Source organism: Castor canadensis, chromosome 2 (assembly GCF_047511655.1).
Source record: "Castor canadensis chromosome 2, mCasCan1.hap1v2, whole genome shotgun sequence".
In the NCBI taxonomy this organism is placed as follows: Eukaryota; Metazoa; Chordata; class Mammalia; order Rodentia; family Castoridae; genus Castor; species Castor canadensis.
This window is the reverse complement of record NC_133387.1, coordinates 81,385,132-81,400,066: the sequence shown is the minus strand read 5'-3', so window position 1 is coordinate 81,400,066 and position 14,935 is coordinate 81,385,132. Positions and strand designations below refer to the sequence as shown.

The 14,935-nt window shown below is 32.7% G+C and overlaps 1 protein-coding gene across 1 annotated transcript in view; it reads right to left on the bottom strand.

The window, feature by feature from the left end:
- Positions 1-1,259: 1,259 nt before the first annotated feature.
- Sp4 (Sp4 transcription factor) overlaps positions 1,260-14,935 on the bottom strand; it is a 66,137-nt gene continuing 52,461 nt past the window's right edge. Inside the window, exon 6 of the mRNA XM_020184886.2 lies at positions 1,260-4,672. Within this exon, the coding sequence (XP_020040475.2) occupies positions 4,425-4,672 (248 nt within the window). The 3' untranslated portion in view covers positions 1,260-4,424. The remainder of the gene's footprint in view (positions 4,673-14,935) is intronic.

Here is a 14,935-nt window from a genome sequence, read left to right as displayed (position 1 = left end):
AATACATGCTTTAAAAATTCTGCTACCCAATTCCATCTTGGTTGTGGGTATGTTAGCAGACATTACTGCTTGGGCAGTAAATACCATAATGTTATTCAGATTAAGGAATAAACTTTTCTTGCAGATACTTGCAGTCTCTGCACCCCTATAATTAAGCATGTGAACTTTTAAATAAAGTTATACTGAGCACAATGTTTTTCCATGCTGCTGTAAACCATAACATAGTAGTGTTGCTTTTAGCACTGCCTCAGCCTAATTTATTACACCAATGATTTTACGTTAATCTATGATAAAGTTGTTTTTCCCACTTTTTTTTCATTAGTCAATCTTGTTCATGGTTGTTCATGTGGTTGAAATCCTTCTAAGTTCAAAAAACAGATGGATACTATATTAAAATCTTTTTTGTAGCTTCAGAATCACATTAGCCTCTTTTATACAAAATCATCCCAATGCTCCCAAATGTAAATTTTTCAGGTAACTGAAATATACACCTTGACTTTTGATAGAAAATCTGACAAGTTTATTCCTTGCTGTACTATTTGGCAGTGTAGTATAAATTCACCTGCCTTGGTTGACAGTTACTACGATGAACCTATATTATGCATATGTACATATAACTTGTAATATAACCATGCACTTAGAGCTTTGCTAGACAACCTATCTACCCATCTACTATACAGGCTTCAGAGTATCTGCCAACGGGCCAGCTTAGTTCCCTTTCTGCCTAACAGTCTACAGCTCTCCCTGCCCTGTTAGCTGTGCCTATGAGCTTGGAAATGAGCTCACTGAAGTCATTACAGTAATGTATTCATTACATTGTAGGTTCTTCATGAGATTTGTAAGGCTCTCCCAGGAGGAAACAGTTTTTGCTTTCAGACTTTGTAGCATCTTTGTGTCTATATTGCTTCAAAGTGTTTCTGTGAGCTTAAATAATGTTTTAATTATGTTTCCATTTTTAGATCTTCTTACAATTTCCTAACATTTACTGCTTAAAAATATTTAAGTAAAAAGTACCTCTAAATCAAAATTTAATTTCCATAAATGTCTAGAGCAATGGCTACAAATTAACATGTAACCTGAATTCGTATTTGGTGGAATATTCAGAGAAATGGTGACCAGATCTTAATACCAGGAATTAAGAAGGGTTGCCAACACTTTTCTAGTGAGAAGTATTTAACTTTCCATTGTTCACTGTGATAAGGTTGATAGTTCAAACAATTTATTGCTGCTTTATAGTTTACATGATTAAATGAAACATGTTGAACTCAAGGGAATTTTAATAGGTTACTTGCAATTGTTATTGCAGGCAACAACTTGTACATGATTTTATTTCCAAATCCACAAAAAACAAATTTTATACAAATCAGCACTGTAAAAATGTCAATTACAGCCCCAGAGGCTTTGCTGGCAGAGTAATTGTCTAAATTCTAGGCATGGGAAACAGGTTTTTTTTTTTTTTTTTCTGGATTCACCTTTTTTTTTTTCCATTTTCTTTTTTACAAAAAATTTACAAGTGAAATGTTACTACGAAACTTTTTATAAGGAATTTTTGCAAAACATTTACATTTTACCATCAACTATTTCTGTTTTAAAATCATCATGTAGATTTAATACCCTATGCTGCACATCAATTTATGTGGGATGACAACTTAGTGACATGCATAAAAAAACACCACAAGGCATTAAAATGGAGACTTAAATACAAATATTGTTGCAATAAAACAGTTATAAAATTGAAAAATAGGACCTAAACATCATGCTTATCTAAGTTTGACAAATTAACTTTTTCTCCTAGATTACACACTTTTATTACTGCTCTCGTGAGAGTGTGATAAATAATGACTTAACATCAAGTTCTAATGTAATCAGCAACACATACACAAACCTAACCAAAAAAAGTATATTGGAAGGAAAAGCTATTCTAACACTGGAGTTCTACATGATAAATACAGAGCTTTGCACTGATAATTACAATAAAGAAAAGCTTTATAATGGTGGCAAAGGGAATGAACAGTGAAATGCCATTAAACAAGACTCTACTGCACATCTGTGCCCTATTACTTATAACAGCTATATTCCACTGTGTCAAATAAAGGACACTGAAATTTACGATTCTTGTAAGACAGCAAAGTAGACTCAAAATGGTATGCAGAACAGACTGTCAAAACAGTTCTAATTTCAGGGGTGAAATGTGCACCTGCTAACACAAATTAATATATTTTATATGCTATAAAGCTATCCAGATTCAGTTTGATAAATTTCTAATAGGCCTTATTGTTGATTAAAAAATAACTTCTATTTCTGATGAGCATACATGGGTTTGCATTAAACCAGGTTCATGGAACAACAATGCAGAGTGCTCATACTTGGTATTAAGAACAACAAAAAGTATCACTCTGAGGAAACATGATTAAAACGTTAAGAAAGTTTCCTTGCATAAAAAAATTTATAGCACTGATTGTGTAGCATAATGATAGATAAAATATATATTTGATGTTTCAGCTCCTATATAATAAAATTAAAATTAACACTACTAAATGCTCCTCTGTAACAAACAAAACAACAGATTCTGATGTTTTAAAGCCAGATACATCAGTTGTTAAGAGTACATTAAATAAAATATACAAAACAATTTACAAAATCCAACTAAAATTTAAAGACTTTGTTACAAGTCTACAAAAGCTTTAAGAAACTTGAAATTTATAACCACAGTGTAAAAATTTTTTTCCTTTAATCTCAAAGCTTTTTTATACAAACTGAAAGCACAAAAGACCTTCAGTTTTATATAACGCTACAAAGGGCTGGCCTAAAGTGTACATAGTGTAAACAGTGATCATTACAGTATTTCTCCTTCATCAAAAATATAAGAAACATCACAATTTTGGAAGAGAATTCTCATGAGTAGTACTTTTCCTGAAATGATAGAGAATGCACAAGAAAACAGGTACCTATATTCAAATAGTCCCCAAACCAGTAATGTTAGCAAACAAAGCAGTTAAAAACTGTAGTTTTCAAATGGTTAATTTCATTAATTATGATTCTGTGTAAATAGTTTTTAAAAACATGAAGCATTTTACTAATGTTTAAGCTACTGGAATAATCCAATTTTTTTTTCATATGAAACTTTTGGCCATCTTTCCTAATAAGACACTTTTCTATAAGACCCTTACATAAACAATGAAATATATTTTTTCTTTAGTCACTATTTGAATGAAAAGTATTGTGGTTTTTCAAAAATAAGTTTTGCTTCATAATACCATATCTATTATATATTTGTTAGGCCATCTAGATTTTTAGGGAAAATTCTGTTATTGGTGTAACATAAAGACATTACTGAGATTTGAATTCCTAGTTAACCTTCTAACATAATATTAGAAATAAACTGGGACTGGCCAATTTTTTAATAAAGGAAAAAAAAATTACGAAGTAGCTAAAAATATTCTGCTGGCCTCAAAGTGTAATAATTCTTTCTTTGGCTACAAAGTCAAAGCATAAAGAATTCTGCACATTGTCAACATAACTCATATTTACAGAATACGAAACTACAAAATGATTTATAATCTATGCAATTATTTCCAATATAAACATTTAAAATGAAGTTTTGTAGTTCAACCTATGGTTAGGAATATAATCAATTCTAAATTTAAAACATTGCATGTTAAGTTGCTTCATTCTATTTTTCTGAAGCTAACATGAGTTCTATTTTAACAATTTTTTTCCCCAGCGTTTTCCTAAGGTTTCAATCTAAAATTTAACCTAAGATTTAGATCTAAGTTCTTCTTGTGTCTCCAAAATGGAGAAAGTAATTGGATTTCACTGATTGTCTGCATACACACTACTATAATGTAGTGGTAAAAAAGATCTGAGATGCATCTCAGATTACTGTTTTGGAACTTACCTAATTCAACTTTTGAAGAATTTCTAACATTTAGAAAAGACGGCCAAAACTATTTTGAGTTGATTTTCCAAAAATCAAGTTAAGGAAATAATGTATTATTCCTATTATCAGTTAACTATCCGTTTTCTGTGCTATAGAGAAAAAGAAATATACGTAAATTATTACTGACTGAATTTGTAAGAAAGTACTTCCAAAGAAAGTAAGTCCAATTAAGGTCCAGTCTGCAAACTACTGAGATTTGTCTTTTTAAACATGTTAACACATGATGTTAAGAGAGGGGGAGATTCCAGTAACTACAACTTATAGCATGGAGGAAATACTTTTGTGTTTCCAGTATATCAGTTTACTTTTTGTATTTTTAAAATTCAACACTTCAAGTGTTGAACCCAAACCCTGGAATACTTAAAGAAGCCAAGAATGAAACATGATTTCCTACTCTGTAATCCACTTGACCAGCCCATTTCCAGATTTTCAAAGGTTTGTAAACTTAAGTGCAGCACTAGAGGTCTCTGTTACAAATAACTTTTTAGAATTCTTCCATATTGGTTGAAACATTGGGAGTTGCTGGATTTGAATCTTGAGAAATGGCTGCAACTGTGACAATTCTTGGGGAGCCAAGCACCTCAGTAACAGACGAGTCCAGTTCCCCCGAGGTAACAATGGCAAGAGCTGTCCCACCTCCTTTCTTATTCTGATGCGTTTTCACATGCTTGGAGAGATGATCACTCCGCATAAACCTTTTAGAACACTCTGGACATTCAAATCTCTTTTCACCTGTAAAGAAAAACAACAAATGAAGTTATACATATTTTACATAAATGGAATAATAATCTTTTTCTGGTCACATTATACTTTTAGTATGGTATGATTTTTTGCATAGTTTGACATATAGTATTTTCTTTCTATTTTACTTAACAATGCTATCAAACAAACAGTAGAGTATAGGAGAAAAGATGTAGTTGAGAATGAAGTCCTGGTTCTGCTATAAACTGGAAATGAAAGCTGGAACAAGTTAAATAACCACTCTGGGCCTCAATTTCCCCATCCACAAAATAAAAGGATTCCCAACAGATGATCTTGAAAACCTCTACCAACTGTAACAATATCTGTACTTCTTTAAAACTGGTAACTGGGTTTCAGTTTTAATCTCCAGAGGCATGGCATATTTTAAAACTATTTTAAATTAAGAATTTAATGCTGTTTTTCACAAGGCAAAAATGGAAGGGAGGAACATACTACACTTCAAATTTAATACAGATTTTAGGTTCTATAGAATAACACTGTTACTTTCTGTTATACAAAGTGATTCTTAAATATGTTCTCTTCAAAATATAAGATGGTCCTAGTGGAACTACTTCTATGCTTTGGAATAAAAATTGTTAACTAAAACAATTTTGAGTGTAACAGATGTGGTACATGAAAATTTGTGCCTCGTTTGGTATATCCTGATGTTCATAATGGGTAACTATTAGCTTTAGTCTTTCTTTCTAAAAGTGTTATGGGAATGAGATGATGTTTTCCTAGTATGATAACAATTTGGGTAATAAGAAAATTCACTGTGACTGATTTTTTTTTTTCTGGTTCTGCCTTTGACTTACCAAGAGAAAAATCTGTGACTTCAAGTTTGTCCATTTCAGGTTTTTCCCTTTCCATATGTTTGCTTTAATTTTTTAAAAAATTGCATTTGTACTACCTTGCAGAACTTTTCTTTTTCTTTCATAGTCTTGAAAAATTAAAAGATAAATAAATGCTTTAGGTGAAATTCTCAAAGGCATTCAAAAGGCAGGCAGTAAGTCTCTAAGGAAAGGACTTGACTACTGTGAATGCTGGCACTTGGGTAAGGGTGAAAATGAGGTGCAGTTGAGGATCAATCATGAACTTGACCTTCTCAACTTCCCCATTCTATTTTAAAAGAAAAATTCTCAGTTTACAAATTTTCAAGTTGCAGAATTCTTGAACAGCTTCCATTTGCTTGAGATAGTTACCTTTAACCATGTAGCGCTATCAATCCCAATTAAGAAGTAAAGAATTTCAGGGCTGGAAGTGTGGTAGAGTGCTGGACTGTTACCAGTGTGTGTGGGGGGAGAAGAGGGGAATGGGTGTAGGAGGGTGACTATGGTGCAAATATTGTGTTACACATATGCTAAACAGAAAAATGAAACCTGATGAAAGTATTCCAGGAATTGGAGGGGGGTAGGGTTGAATTCAACTGTGTTATATTGTAAAAACTTTTATAAATGCCACAATGTACCCCTGGCACAACAATAATAATAATAAAAAGAAAGAAAAAAAGAAAAGAAATTTCTATTCCCCAGCAATTCTTTGACAAAATAAATGGTGGCATGATTAATGTGTGGACTTCCAAACCTGTCTACTTGTAAGTGGGTGTGGGCATCCAATTAATTTAAGCAATAAAAGGTGGCTAGCATCTCAAATATCCAAATTATAGTGTACATTATACTTTCATTAGGGGAATGACTCATTTCAGTATGTTATCCACAGAGAAGTGTATTTTCTGTTGTGTTAGATAATTTCTAATTTTTCCATCGTTAGCAAACATCAGTATACTTTACCCCAAGGCTGTAAGGAGTGTTTATACTAGCTATATGTTATTTTTTTTATAGTTAGAATTATTTTAATTATTTTATAATTATTCAGAATACATGATTGCTTTTTATAATTAAAGTATCTAATTATTAAAACTGTTGATGTATTTAACAACTGTGATATGCAGGATGGCCCAACAAAGATGTCCATGCCCCACTTCCTGGAAGTTGTAAATAAATTATGTTTACATGGTGACAGGGACCTTGCAGATGTGCCCAAGGTTATGGAACTTAGATATGGAAATTCTTCTGAATATCTACATGGACCCAATCTAATCAGGTGAGCTATTCAAACAGAGCTTTCTGTAGCTGGAGTCAGAGACAAGAAGTGTGGGAGGGCCTGACCTGCATTGCTGGAGGTAGCCACATGGCAAGAGTAAGAATACAAGCAATCTTCAAGAGCAAACACTGGCCCCCAGTTGGCAGCCAGCAAGAAAACATCAAAGAGCTGAATTTAACTTACATTGTGAATAGGTTTGGAATCAGATTCTTCCCCATAACCTACAGGAGAGAATGCAGACCTACTGAAACCTTGATTTCTGCTCTGTGAGAAGCTGAACAGGGTACTTGGGAGGAGCCCAGGTGGACTTCTGAAGACAGCCTGAAATAATATGGTATTTTAAGCTGCTGAATGTCATATTCTGTTCAATTCAGTTTGCTGATAATTTTTATAAAAGCAGACACAAACCCTTGCCAAATATTTACTGTATGTTTAAGTAATCCTGATTTTTTCTTCTTAAATCATTAATTTGGTAAATCAGACTGCCTGATTGATTTTCAAATGTTCAAACAGCCTTTCATTCCTGGTACAAACTCTTATCTAGTTCTGATACTTTTTATATTCTGCTGGATTTAATTTGCCAATATTCTGTTGAGAATTTTGACATACTTATGATATTAGTTTGTACTGTCTTTTTTTTCTAATAGTATCACTGTCTGGTTTTGTTATGATAATTGAGCCTCACACAATGAGTTGGGAAGTGTTCCCTCATTAATTTTCAAAAACAGATTATGCAGAACTAGTATTTCTTCCTCGAATGGTATAATTTGACAATGATAATATGTGGGCCAAGTGTTTTCTTTGTTGAAAATTTTAACTACAAATTTTTAACAGATACAGGACTATTCATGTTATCTATTTCTTCCTCTATTTTTCAATTTAAATAAACTTAGAATGGGATAGTTAGGCCTCACTAACCACACTGAAATTGCATGCTACTTTATTTTTTGTGGTGCTAGGGAGCAAACCCAGGGCCTTGTGTATGCTAGCTAGGCAAACACTCTACCACTAGTATACCCTGAACTCGTAACCATTTCTTCATGAGTAAGTATTAGTTGTTAGCATCATTTAAGGAGGTGGCTCTCAAAGTCTGGAAGTAGTTATACATAGCATTCCTTTATTGCCCATTTAATGTCTGAGGCTCTTTAGTGATGCTGGTAAATTTTCCTGGCCAGTCTGGGTAGAGTACTTACCAGTTTTATCTTTTCATCAAGCCAGATTTTGGTTTGAAGGGTCTGGGTACAACGTACCTCAGTGGTACAGTGTACCTCAGTGTACAGCACTTGTCTAGCATGTGTGACCTCATAACTTCAATCCCTAGCACTACAAAACAATAACCAACCAAACAATAAGAAACAAACAACCCTTGCCCCTACACATAGATCTCAGTTTGATTAATTTTTTCTACTGTTTTCCTATTTTGAACTAATTTCTGTTCTTATCTTTATTATTTCTTAACTCATTTTGGAATTAATTTGTTCTTCATTTTCTTGTTTACCAAGATGAAAGGTTACTAGATTCTTGACTAAAGACCTTTTTTGTCTTTACTAGTAAAAGGATTTAATGTTACAAATGCATTCTAGCATTACTTTACCTGCATCTTACAAGTTTAATTATGTTGTGTTTTCATTCGGTTGAAGATATTTTCTAATTTCCCTGGAGACTTCCTCTTGACCTATAGAATATTCAGAAATGTTTAATCCCCAAATATTTGGAGATTGTCCAGATATTTTTAATTTCTAGTTTATTTCAATTATGATCTGAGAACATACTTTCTCATGACTTTTATTCTTTTAATTGTTAAAGTGTTTCATAGCCTAGAATATGGTTTTCCTCTGTGAGTTTTCCATGTATTTCTGAGTAAAATGCATATTCTGCTGGAATAGCTTTAAAGTAAGTTTTTATGTATACAACATATAGTTTGGTCTTTTTTTAAATGTCACCTGACAATCACACCCTTTTAATTAGTATGCTCAGACCATTTTCATTTCATATAATTATTGATTTGACTAATGCTAAGTCTATCATCTTACCTTTTTTCAATTTCGGCCCTTTTTATTCTTCTGTTTCCTCTTTTCTTTTGGATTATTTTAATATTGTTTGATAATCCAATTTAATTGATAAAATTAGCAAATTATGTACTAGTTTATCAGATATAGGACTGATATGTGAGCTACATTTTTAATTTTTATGATTTGCTCTTTCTAGTAACATTTATTTTTACCATGAAGAACTTTTTTAGCATTTCTTTTGGAGTAAATCTGATGGCAACAAATTCTCTTAAGTCTTGCTTCACCTGAAAATACCTTTGTTTTGATTTGGTTACTGAGGATATTGTTGTTGGATATGAAGTGATGAGTTCATTGTTTCCTCTTTCAGGCTTCTATAGTTTCTGAGAAGAAATCTGCCAGCATTCAAGTTTTTGTTCCCTCATATATAAATGTGTCATTTTCTTTTGTCTCCTTTCAAGTTTTTTTTCTTTATTAGTGATTTTCAGCAGACTGATTATGAGCTATGTCTGGGCCTGGTTTTCTTTTAGTTCCCATTTGAGATTCAGGAAGCTTCCTAAATCTATTAAATTTATACCTAATGTGGGCAGTCTCAGCCATTGTATCTTCAAATTTTTTCCCACACTCATTTTCTCCTTTCCTTATGGAAGCCCAATGACACAAATTTTAGATTTTATATGCTATCTCAAAGATCCAGTTAATTTTCTACTGCCTCAATCTTTTTCCTATTTTTCAGATTTTATAATTTCATTTAAAAAAAACCACTACTTTTTAATTGTAAATTGACAAATTATAGCTGTATGTATTTTACATTTTTAAAATTTATTTAATTTATTTTTGAAACAGGATCATGCTATATATCCCAAGCTTTTATTTTTTTTAATTTACATATCAAGGGAGGAGGAAAACAAGGAAAGAAAAATAGTGAATAATGAAGTACATCACATCTGTGTAGAAACAAGACACAAGGAAACATGCTAAAAACTGTTAAACAATACAGGATAAGGGAGAAAGAGTGAGGAAGTGCAGTGGAGGGGGGTTACACTGACTCAAGCACAATGCATGGACAGGGATAGTATCAAGGCAAAACTCCCACTGAACAATGAATAGACACTAAACAACAAAGGACAAGAATAAAGAACAGGTCACTCTATATATAAGAATGAATATAGCATTTTTAAACCTGTTGAAATCCCCATAAGAAGAGGACTGAAGTAGAAATGAGAAAAATGAAGGGATGAACCAATGTGGGATACAGTACATATATACATGGAAATGTCATAATGAAAGTCTCTGAATAGATATCTTAAACAAGCAAAAATGTCTTTTTCAAAAACAGAGGTAAAACAGGTTCTATCTGGGGGTTGGAACCAGTGGGAAGGGAGGATATAAGTAAGGAAAGGGTGTAGGAGGTGAATATGGTGGAAATATTACGTACTTATGTATGAAAATGGAAAAAGGAGACCTGATGAAACTGTCCTAAGAATGGGGGGTGGAAGTAAAGGAGAATGATGGAGGGAGTGAATTTGACTAAGACATATTGTAAGCAATTTTATAAATGTCATAATGCATCCCCAGTACAAAAATAATATAACAAAAAAACCAAAAATAAAGATTTATAATTTCCAATGATCTATCTTCCACCTGACTCTTTATTCTGTTACCTCCATTTGGCTATTGAGCACCTGATGAATTTTTCACTTTCAACACTGTACTTTTTCATTTAATTTCCATTTAGTTCTTATAGTTTTGATTGCTCTCTGAAAATACTTCTGCCTTTCCATTCATTTTGATTTTGTTTACCTCCAGTCCATGGGCCATGGTTATAATAGCTGCTTTAAAGTCTTTGATAATTCTCAAAATCTGGGTCAGTTGATATATGCTCATTGTCTACTCCGTGAGAAACAGTAGCTTAAACAGCTTTATTTGGCTCAAAATAAGTTGAGCAATTTTGGATTGCATCCTGGGCATTTTGGATATTATGTTGTAGAAATTTCGAGTCTGTTAGAAATTCTCTAGAAAATGTTTTTGTGTTAGCAAGCAATCAATCCATCTAGGTTCAGACTAAATGCTTCATCTTGCTCTCTTTTAGTTTCTTTGCATTTCAACATTAACTCATTTTTCAAAGGCTTTGTTATGCTGTTTTGAGTCTGCTCAACACATGTTGGGAATTAGTTGGTGGTAGCTAAAATAGTTAGTTCTTGAGGCCTTTGCTATGGTTATTTGTGTCTGTCCTATACATGCACAACTCAACACTGAGCCCAGAACTTCTGTACCAGAGGCAGATTAGTGATTAGCTTCTTTCTCTCTCTCTCTCTTTCTCCCTTCCTCCAAGATTTCCCCCATGCTTTCTAACCCAAAGGGTCATCCCTTTTTGTAGTTCTCTAGCCAGAAAGTCAGATTTCTCTGAGGCCCCCCTGTACTATACTATACTTACAACTCTGGCTGGGACTACCTTCAGAGGAAAAGTTGCATGGCAGAAAAACAATGGCAATTCCCCTCAGATACACTGGAAAACAAAGGCCTCAATTCCTGAATCATTCTGGCCAGAGATGTGAGTATTTAAAAAGACTTTTTGGCTCCTATGCTACTACTACTGCAGTGAAGACTCCAAATGGGACTGACTTTGGAGCACAGGGGCCCCTTTACTTGCTTCTCTGGCTAGACACAGGGAGTTTCTCCTATCGTGTTCATTGCCTGCACCTACAGGATCAAACCTGGGAGACAAAGAAGAAAGAAAAATCTGAAACTAATTCATATTGTACAATTATTCATGTTTGATTTCACTCCTCAATTGCCTGCTATTGTTTGCTTTTTCAGTATTATGATTTAAATGCTCAAGAAAACAAACTTTATGGTGAGTTTTTAGTGTAATCAATGTGACTGACAGACTGCAGATAGCTTGATCCATTTTGGCTAACAGTGAAATGAAAGGCAACAGTTTTGACTATTTCACATACTATCTGAAGCAACTACATAAAAAATTCTGGGGAAAAACTTCAATGCATTCGATAGTGTTTCAGGTCTCACTTATTTTGACCTCATTTTCCTTATTTTGTGAAAAACAATGGAGTTTCATTCCTAATCTTTCATCCTGTTTAAATTTGTAATTACTGATATAATTGCAAATACATGTAATTTATGTGAAATTAGACTTTGGATAAAACTTTAGTCATCATACATTATGAAAACTCATATTTAGTTGAACAGAACTTTTTAGGCACTCTTTAAGACTTTTTCTTAGCAGGTGAAAAAAGAGTAAGAGGTCCTCCTTATAACACTAGTTATCAGAAACCACCTCTAGATTGCTTATTGTTCAAGTAGAGTATAAATGGCAAATAAAATCATCTAGTAAGTTTGCAACATATCTACAATAGAATATTCATAAAAGTAAACTATACTAATAGACAAACATATCAAATATGTATATCCATATTACAGATGATGTTCACTTGGTTACATCACTGCAATATTTCCCAGTTAGCAAGAAAGGTAAATGTAAATCTTTATAGTTTAAGACAGCAACATAATCACACCTGTTTACTTCTCCCCATTGAGACACCCATTAAAATAATAGTAAAGACAAAATAAGGGGTTAAATGTACAGCAACAAAAAGAACAGGGAAAGAAGTTATCAATAAAATAATGACTGCATCATATTTCTATGAACTCAAATGGAGGTTATTCAAAGAAAAGAATATGTTCTAGAACAAAGCCATTTGTGTTCTGCAGAAACCTGTAAAGTCTGGGACTCAAAATGATAAGAGGGAGACTTGGAGTATAAAACAGAAAAATTAAAGTCTAAATGTGGAATATTAACCCTGCTACCACAAACTTGAGAGAAATATTTCAGGATTTACATCTAATGAAATGGAATTCCATAGTATATAACTGTACTTTGGTAATAAGGCATCCTCCCGTGTAACACAGTACTCTACCCAACCAATTTACAATGAAAGCTATCAGCTCATAATAAAGTGTTCAAAATCTTTCACTTAAACATATTCACCAACCATCACCATTTTGAACAAAAAATAAGGGTTTACTGGGCAATTCTGGAAATCCTGCGACATTAGAAAAAGCAAGATACAGACAAAATATTATCCTTCTAGATGAAGCAAGTGCCTGTATCCATATGGTAATAGCATGAAACAGAAACAAACTATAAAAAGCATTCTTGGAAATGAAAAAAAAATTCAATAGAAATATCTGATGATAAAAATTCTTACAAAAAATAAAAGGTGAAGAGACAAATGAGGTAACCAAAAGCTCTAAGACACTTAAAAAATGGATCTAACATAGGTCTACCAAGAGTCCAGAAAGAATACAGGGGAAAAAAGAGAAAGGATATGTGAAAGAGAGAGAGGTTACCCAGTTAACAGTCAAACTAGTTAGCACAATAAATGAAAACATATACCTAGCTACATCATTATGAAATTAGGGAATGCTAAAGACTGAAAGAAACGCTTACTGTTTAAAAACAAAAACAAGGATGGCAGCATGTTATAAAGACACAGGAAACAATCTGAAAAAATTTCCAATAGCCAAAAATGAAACTATTTGAATCAAAAAATAAATGATGACAATAGTGGATTATAAATAAAATACTCATAATTTGGACTAGTGTAAATAAATGACTGAATAAAGAAACAATCTGGGAAGAAGGTACAAATCTTTTGCTTCCATGAAAATTACAATTAAAAATTGTATAAGGAATGAAAATAGAAAATGAAATGTTGAAATGCTTTGCTACACAGCAGTAACTGCTGTAGGCAAGATTCACTAAAGAATGTTAACAGTAAAGCTCTACTATTTTCTTTTAAGGAAAATAGTATATTTATATTCCTTGTATTTTTAAGGAGAAAATAGTATATTTATATAGACTCTCAACATATTGCTTAGAACTCCCCCCAATATCTATTAATTACTGTAGCTACGGAGCTACACATGAATATATGCTTTAACATATATTCATACATTCCTGGATAATCCTGCCACCGTGTAGTAGAATAATTCTTTTACTCTTGAGCGTGGACTGAACTTAATAACTTATTTCTAATAAATAAAGAATAGAAAGAAAAAATAGTAACTTTATAGTGGAGAAACCTGGCACACACTATATTAATTAATTCTTAAAAGTTGTAAGTTATGTTCACATCAGGTACCTCATATAACACAGTGAGAAAGGCACTAACATTTGAAGTTCTTCCAAACAATTCATAACCTCAATCTAATCGAGAGAAAACATTAGACAAACCCCAATTGAGGGATATCCTATAAAATATCTAACCTAGTCCTTGTCAAAGTAAAAAAAAAAAAGATAATAAAAATCAAGGTAATAAAAGTTAAAGAATCAGGAAATTCCACAGACTTCAGGAGACTAAGTCTAAGGACTCATGACAAAGAAATGTAATATGTTAGTTTAGACTTAATCCTAGAACAAAAGAAGCATATTGATAATAAAGTCTGCAGTTAAAATGAATGGTATTGTAATAATGTTAATTTCTTAGTTTTTGTAACAAGTTAGCAGCAAGGAAAGCTTGATGAAAGGTATATGAAAATACTATACTATCCTTGCAACTCTTCTATTAAAGAGTAAAACTATTTCAAAACAAAAATAAAATTGTAAGGGAAAAAAATGAAGATAACAATGGACTTCTTATTGGTAACAATATGCAAGAAGACAACAGAGCGATACAATTACACTGCAATACAGAACACTGTATTGGTCAAATCATCGAATTAAGTGGAAAAGCCAAAATAAAGTTGTCAGACAAATTTACTTTCTCATCTTTTTGTTAGGAAGCATTTCACAGTGTTTTCCAGCAACCAATTAGGAGAAAACTCAGAAAAAAAAGGAAAACATGAGAACCTGAGAACCAAGATGAGACCCAAACTGTAAAAAAGACAAGTCCCAAGATTATAGCTGTGCAACATTCCTACTGAACAGTCAGTCCAGGCCAAATCAGAAAGCTCCAGGATAAGGAGTTTTAGATGAAGTTGATAGGACTTCTAAAAATATGAAATAGCTGATGGAGGTGATGGAGTTAGACAATGCAAGGAGAAAAAAAGGAAATTAGAAGCTCCAAGAAAAACTTAAAAACATACCAGGAAAGAAATGTGAGAACAGTAGATATATGGT